The sequence below is a fragment of the Borostomias antarcticus genome (genome assembly GCF_949987555.1).
Source record: "Borostomias antarcticus genome assembly, chromosome: 23".
Lineage (NCBI taxonomy): Eukaryota > Metazoa > Chordata > Actinopteri > Stomiiformes > Stomiidae > Borostomias > Borostomias antarcticus.
Window position 1 is genome coordinate 14,425,679 of NC_140256.1, and position 8,285 is coordinate 14,433,963.

The 8,285-nt window shown below is 47.8% G+C and overlaps 1 protein-coding gene across 1 annotated transcript; it reads right to left on the reverse strand.

Moving 5' to 3' along the window:
* Positions 1-255: 255 nt before the first annotated feature.
* On the reverse strand, positions 256-2,614 carry ankrd34bb (ankyrin repeat domain 34Bb; the record flags this gene model as incomplete). The annotated part of the gene is made up of 2 exons (XM_084456980.1): positions 2,395-2,614; positions 256-1,747 (listed from the first exon to the last, which is right to left on the reverse strand). Exons 1-2 carry the CDS (start codon positions 2,595-2,597, stop codon positions 256-258), a joined length of 1,695 nt encoding a protein of 564 aa, XP_084313106.1. The 5' UTR covers positions 2,598-2,614.
* Between the last annotated feature and the right edge of the window lie 5,671 nt (positions 2,615-8,285).

The window sequence follows — 8,285 nt, forward strand, 5'->3', positions numbered from 1 at the left end:
CAGATCAGTACCGTCTTAAAAGTTGCCTCAAAAACACACCAAGGCAACTCCTACACCTAGCATCTTTTAAGCTGCATTTACCTAACATCCTTAAAGCTGCATTAACCAAGCATCCTTAAAACTGCATTAACCTAGCATTAAGCATCCTTAAAGCTGCTTAGCAAAACACGTGGTCAGAACAATTTCTCATACGTAGCGTTCTTGGAAATACAGTGAAAAAGCAGCAGTGCTTAACAAAACACGCAGTGTTGATTCTCACTGACCAAAAAGCACCTCAAAGTTGGCCAGCTGCTTGATTTGCTCCGTCTGCATGGAATGGCGCCTCAGCAGGGCACTCTTAGCCTTGGGGTCCCTTGGGAACAGCGGGGCGCACGGGACCAGGGGCTTGGGCCCCGGAACACCCCCATTCAGAGCCTTGTTGCTCCCACTCATGGGGCAGGTGGAGGCAGGGCTGACCCCAATGTCGGGTATGGGTGCGTGGGGGTTCAGTGGGGGCAGGTACCCTGGCCGGGTGTGGGCGATGTGGTCCAGGAGAAGTGCTCCGGAGCCTCTGCGCTCCAGCGCCGCTGGGCCCCTCCTCTGGACCGCGCCCTCCAGAGACTCCCTGGAGCCGGATAGCGTGGAGGACCGGCTGATGACCAGCTTGCGCTTCTCTGGCCCTCCTCCTCCGACGCCTCTGGCACCGTCCTCGGGGTGGCCGGCGCCGAACTGTAGAAGCTGCGAGTCGGAGCTGTAGTGAACCATGCCGATGTTGCGCCGGCGGACGACGTTCCGTAGGCTGGACACGGCCAGGTTCGGGAGGCAGTCGCTGGAGCATTTATCCATGGGGACAGGCTCGTGGGCACAGAGGACGCTTGCGTCGCGATGCATGAGGTTTGGGTGCGAGGAAGACTGCGGCGAAGTAGCCACACTGTCGTAAGACATCTTCCTCCCCGTGTCTTTCCTTCCACCGGCCTCACTCTCCGCCACCTGCTCCAGAGCTCTCAGGAGCCCGCTTGCGTCCTTCACATCGATGCTCTGGTGGCGGGCAACAGCTGACGACCTCCAACAAAAGCCCGGACCGTTCACCCTGAAGGAGAGCTCCTCCTCCGGGGTAATGCCCAGCGTCTCCTCGGTTAAGGACGAGGACTTGCTCTGCTGCAGTAGCAGGGACTTGGGGAACTTCAGCCAGGGCTCTGAATGCAGACGGTGGAAGTGAAGGAGCTTGGCCATGCCGCAACCTCGTGAAGGACCGGGGTCTCGGGTCGGGGACCCCGGTGGGGAGGTGGCAGAACCAGCGACCGAACCCAGGGGGTCCCTGAGACCGAGGAGGGGGCTGCCAGGCTGGGGCGAGGTGTTCGGCGAAGACGATTGTGGCGGCGCGTGGAGCTGGATCTCCGAGGGAGACATGCAGCAGGGGGCGGAGCAGTGATGCAGACGCTCCTCCGGGTCAGGCGGCGGGGGCACGTTGAGGTACTGCTTCGTCATGTGGCGGCCAGAGGGCAGCTTGTCCGTGGTGATGATGATGACCTCCTTACCCTTGGCCTTGCAGGCGTCCAGCAGAACCCTCAGGGCGTGCTTGTCGCCCGCGTTGACTGCGTAGACCAGCACCGACGAGCCTGAATGGTCCTCCAGGCTGGGATCGGCACTGCTGCCCAGCAGTAGCGTCAGGACCTCAGCTCCAGCCTGCTCAAGACAGGCGTGCATCAAGGCCGTCTTCCCAGTCTTGTCCTGGATGTTTGGGTCTGCACCACACTCCAGCAGATATCTGTTGGGAGGATCAAATCACAGGAAAAACTTGAGATGTCCTGAGCAGCATCTTACTTTATAGTTATAGACACCTCCTATGGCAGGGATAATCAAGTAAAGTTCTAAGTTTGACTAAATTGCCTCAAGCCAGGGTCCGGTTGTGATGCATGCATTTTTTATGCCCTCAGGCCTCAACACATTTGTTTCCTTGCATATTCCTATCAAATTATTGTATTTGCTGTATGTTACTGTGCAATATGCATGTGAAGTTAAAATATTGTTCACTCTGATCATGCAGTGTCCAACTCCAACTAACGTTAGCGAGGAATCGCTGTGATTACAGTAACGTTAACGATAGCTAGGCTGACACGTGTAGACTGGGTGACGTCAGGCAGTGAACATGCAGATTCGATTGGCTAGCGATGCGTGAGATAGTAAACAAATGCCATAAAATACTACAAAGGCTGTGCAGGCTCAAACTAGTTGCCTACGCTCCATCAAAAGGGAGAAATTCTCATTGATTTATCGGGTTAAAGACGAGGTCCGGATTGTACGGCTTCTGGGTCCGGATCTGGACCGTGGTCCGCCTGTTGATGATATACCTGTAGGTCCTATGGTGTCCTTGTCCTAACGGTAACATCATGGCTTATAGACTTCTGCACGTACCTGACCATCTTGGGTTTGGGGACGCTCTGTGCGTCAGAGTGGCGTGTCTTGCAGGCCACCATCAGGGGTGTCTCGCCGCGTTCATTGCTCTCGTTGATGTAGGCCCCGCCCTCCAGCAGCAGACGGGTCAGACGCAGACGTCTCAGGTAGATGGCCTTCAGCAGGGAGTTGCCGTCTGTCCGCACCTCTGTCACATCCTCCATGGCTGAGAGACTAGAGGTTTTTGTGAGTCTCAGAAGATCATCAGCAGTGTGCCCGTGGCCCTGTAGGAATGCACACGAATATGAGTGCAGCGATTACCGTTCCAAACATTTAGAGAGTTCTGTCCTTTGGAGAACAGCGCTTATTTGATGCTCTTGAGCGATTCAAATGACATGGATAATGGACAGGTTCTGGAACAGTTCATACGGTTGGCACCGTACACCTACAGAGTGTTTCCAAAGGGAAGTGAGGATGCACAAACTGCAAATGCCCAGGGAAAGATGCTTTTAAGAGATACTTTTCATTTCCAGGTGTGATTAGATTTGTCTGGCTCTTTAATCAGTGGTTATATAAATGTGTGCTGCTGTGCTCTCTGTCCTCCCCTTCAGTACGTCAGGCACTCAACAGACGGGATGTTACGCAACATTTACGTGGGCTTAAAGCCCCAGTCCTCGTCCCTGCTGGGCAGAGGGCGAGAGGAGGGGAGGTGATGGAGAAGACGGTGTAGCTGACCCATCCTGCCTCCTCCCTCTCCGACAGTGTCATAGTGATTTTGTAGAAGGGCTTGCCTGGACACAATACGTTCCTCTCTGCTGCTCTTCAGACAGCTGTTTGCATGGCCTTGTGCATTTCTCTATGCCTGGTCCTCGGAGGACAGATGGATGAAAAGAGATGTTGCATATGAGCTACAGTCCATGTGTGTAGTTGCTTAGATGACTGAACTGGAGGACAAGTGTTAAAAGGAGTCAGCTTAGTGAAGGAGTGCGGGGAATAAGGCCTTCAAAGAGATGGATCTATCACAGGAGGTGCTTCCATCCTAAAGGCGTAGGAGCCGTTGACCAGTGTTGGGTCATAGAAGTATTGGGAAGTCGCTTAAAGGACAATGCTCGTTTTTGACAACCTGGACCTTATTTACGACATATTATAAGACGTTTGACTCACCGAGATCACTTTGGTGTAGTTCGGAGGCATGTAGAAGAAATTTAAAATCCAGCGCGAGCCAGTATATCCATGTAATGGCGGTGGTCGGGGCACTTAGAATGCAGTTTCTAAAAATCTATTTTCTGCCGCGAAACGGTTGTTTTCATCAATCTGTCTTGATGAATCGCTAGTTGTGCTCATATACCTTACCTTTTCGACCTAGCCTACAATCACTAGACAGGACCTTGAGACACAGAAAGGCAGCCTCAAACCTACCTGTGAATCTTCTGTATACATTGGTATTTATCCTGCTATGCACTGTATGTATATCAAGTAGTGTACAGAAACTGGTTACCCTGAAACAGGCTTGTTCTGTTCTGACAGCTGTGTTGCTTCAATGGCTCAGTGTGCTACTAACCATTTTCAGCCTCCCCTAGTGCCTCTCTCTCTCCCTCCTACCTTCTAACCAGGTCCAGTGAATGCCCCACTGTCGCCCGCAGACCACCCTGAGTCCGATAGATACCCCCGTGTCAGCTGTGGATGTCGTAGTATTTAGTACACACATACACACACACACGTACACACAGACACACATCAGTCCACATCCGGCTTAGGCCTGGACCTGATGCTCTTAGCCTTTCTTGCTCTGAAAATTTAATTTAATGTAATTTATTGCTCTATAAATGTTCTTAGCCATCAGACAAATATATTCCAGGAGCTTGCTCCAGGTTGCCTGTTTTAAATATCTGTGTGGTTTTTATGGCTCTGTGTGCTACTAACCCTGTTCTGCCTTCCCTCTCCCTAGTGCCTCTCTCTCTCCCTCCTATCTTCTAACCAGGTCCAGTGGATGCCCCACTGTCACCAGCAGACCTCCCGGAGTCCGATAGATACCCCCGTGTCTGCTGTGGATGTCGTAGCATTTAGTTAACACACACACACACGTACACACAGACATACACCAGCCCACTTCCGGCTTTAGGCCTGAGCCATAGCAAACACACACCAGTATTTGCCATGTCTCTCCTATGATGCTTTTTTAGCCTCTCTTACTCTGAAATGTAATTTAATGTAATGTATTGCTTTATAAATGTTCTTAGCCGGTAGACAAACATACTCCAGGAGCTTGCTCGATCGCCTTGTTGAGAGGGGTCACGAAATAATTTTTTACAGCTCACTTATCTGGCCCCCGGGTGATTACTGTTTTTTTTTCTTCGCTCTGGAATATATAGAGAGTGGGTCGTATGCCCACGTCCCTTGTTCTCTGTAAAGCGCATTGTGTTGCCTCTGGGTATGAAATGTGCTATACAAATAAAGCTTTGATTGATTGATTGATTGATTGATTGATATACATGTATATACTATTATATGAACCTATATAAACATGCAGCAATGGTCTAGTCATGCAGGCGGAAGCAGTGTGGTTGTGTTTGCAGACAGCGGGTGGTCTCAGCGCTTGTGAGGGCCGCAGCTCTGCAGGGGGACATCACACCCCCTGGAGCCTGGCCTTCAAGTACAGTCAATACAGAGAGAATAGCCGATGATAGCGGCTTATTTTTACAGTGAGCCAAGAAGAAACCCAACCTATTAAAGGACACATCAAATGCACCTTTTCAACAATTTAAACTAAGTCTTTGGCATGCCCTGATGGGAGGTTTCACAGCACCAGAAGGGCGCTGAGCAGTGGCATTTTTATATGTAAAAAACATACAGGAAAACTACAGTAGCCTAGGCTACTGATGTTTTTGAACATGTCAACAAAGGCCAATAATTTGAGAACGAGGACAAGAACGAATACGAGGACAATATTTAGGCCGAAACAAGCAAGCTTTTAGGGACACACTAAATAAACTACAGAGCCCTTATATGATAACAATAGCCAAGCACCACGAAGAGGAATGACAGGATGATAAAATACACCCCCTTAGGGCACAGCACTCAATAGCCTACGCCCCTACTTCCTAGTCAGTGTTTAGGCTACTACTAGCCTATTAGGCTACTAGCCCTATTAGCCCACCGCTCCAGGAAGCAAAGTTCACACTCTTGAGTGCTGATTAAATCAAGGCAAAGCAAAACGCACAGCCATAACAACGGTAATTAATCACAAAAGACCTACCTTATATCATAACCCAAACTCGTTTATTCCACTTCATTTTGGAATCAACTTTCAACAAATACTCAAGATCTCCGTTTTCCATGTTCATTGATCGCTAGATCGCTAAAGTGGGTAATGTGATTGACAGGTGACGTGAATGATTGGATAAACCGTCCCAATGTTAAAATGTCAATGGGAATTCCAATATAAGCACTTTTAGAACTGGCTTACCCTACGCCCACTTTGAAGCATTTTGACAAATGACATTAAGTTACATTTCGACGGATGACGACATTATTCACGGTTTTGTATGTGTGGGTTAATTTGATTGGTTGATTTTTCATTCGGTCTTGATTTCCGTAAGCCAGAATCATTTTACCTGGCCTACAATGTTAAGTGAATGACGAGCTAGTAAGACAGCTGTCAACGGACCGTAACGTGGACTGTATTTTCAGGGAGACGGAGTACTACCAAAACGCTAAACACGGATGAAAATGAAGTGATATGGCAGGATACAAGACGCATTTAAGTCAAAAACAGTCTGAAAGTCGATTTTCATGCCCTCTTTCACTGAAAGGCGCAAATAAACAAGTTTTATTTGGATTTGTATGGGTAAGCCAGGCTTACCCTGGCTTATAGGAGCAATCACCACTGTCCACATCTAAACATTTGATCAATTTTACTAACCGCTAGATCAACGATAACCCTACCAATGTCCTTCACTAACGTTACATGCATCTGGGGTGAGGCTAACATGTAGTTGTTAGCTAGCTAGTACTAGGCTATAACCTAGACAAGGAGAAACAGCACAATTTACTTACACTTCCTGAATTTCCGTGGACAGTAGGTAGCGTATATGCATTCATTAACGCCCGCACTCGGGAGTGGTGGTCGTAACGCCCAAACGCAGTGACAAGACTGATTTCTGGGCTTGTGCTAGCGACATTTTAAACTGCAATGGGAAAGTAACTGACTCTCCTACAATTACATATCAGAGAGTCTACCTTCATATTTTCAGCTTATGTGCATATTTAGTCATATAAAAACAACCACAAATCATCACTATGAATTCTGTGAAGTGTCGCCCTGAAAATATTGCTTGGCGACGCCTCATCATTGTATGAGAATTCCATATTACTGTACCAACATTATTCTGAGTGGGGTAGGCTAGCTGCGGGCGTTACGCCGCACATTCTGTTGAGCCAGGAATTGCAGGGCTATCGTCAAAATTTGCAACCCAGTAAAAAAAAAACAACGCCGTTGGATTTGAATACCGGAATTGTTTAGAGGACATTTTCAGTTCCAAATTAATCTACAGTGTTATTACCCAAAAATATCTGGTTGTGTACATTTACGTTTTTAGTAAAGAATTGGTGACGCTGTCGCCTCAGAGTGGGCGTTAGCACACACACTTCCACTATAGCTTTATCATCCAGGTTGAGATGACTTGAAAATCCTGCGTTGTACTGACCCAGGTTGACAAAGCAATCTGGCAGAAAATGGTAAGCACAGACCAATAGCCTTTTAGGAACTTGAGCGGGTACGTTGCCATCAAAAATAAACTTAATCCACTCAGCTCTTCTGTCCACTGAGGTTGGGAGACGATGTAGGCCAGCAACACTGCAAACCTTTATAGCCAGGTGAGGCAGGTAGGCGGAGATATGAAAACGAGGGCGGGGTTATTATAATGAGTCAATGCTTCTGACGTCAGAAGCATAGATCGAATTCAGTCGCCCGCTGGGAGCTGGGTTTTCTGCATTTCGCCACCCACAACAAAATGAATGGGTTGTCTTACCTGATCGTTTGTGTGTTAGTAGGGCCATCAGAGACTCAAATGTATATGCAAAAACCCTGAAAATGGGAGTTTTATGTGTCATTTTATGTGTCCTTTAAAAGTTATTTCTTACCCCTGGATTAATTAGCAGCAAAAGTGACTTGGTGTGTGAAGAGATATTTACTAAATGTGAGTTTCACTGTGCAGGCGCTGGCACAGCGTAAACAAGGTGTGGGGATAGGTCTGGCTACACGAGACTACAGTGCAGGTAATATTCAAAATGTCATGTTGATACAGAGAGCGCAATCGTATTTGTCCTTGTATTCATGTGGCCGGATGAAAGAATGAGATATACATTTAGTCAAGGGAACATGATGAAACTCCTCACGCTGCCTGTTATTCATAAGCAATATTGAAATATGCAATTTATTGAAGTGCGAAGCTCCGACCGACTGACTTTGTACACACCCTTGAAAGAGGAAACAAATGACTGCCCACACAGAACACTACATATCCATTTTAGATAAAAAATGGAGTTCTCTTTGAGGAGGTTCTGGGTCAGCCATGGTGGCATTATAGGGCCTCTTTATTGGGACTAGATAAACACCAGACACCTGCTTGTCCCTCTTCCTCACACAGTACATCTGAATCCCTGTGATTAATGTAGCTCACAGATAAATGAACCAGGCCGGTTGTTATGTAACCAAATAATACAAATATTGAGCTTAAAGCTGCAGTAGAGTCACTTCTGCACTGTGATTCTGTTACGAGCCAGCGACAAGGTACAATTCTGTTTGCCAAGTTTAATTCAGTCAGCTTCAATCTCCTGGTGTGTGGGTCTGGGTCCCCATAGGGCCATAGAAGAATGCCCTGTGTTGCTGATTGGATCTCAGCATGTGTGCA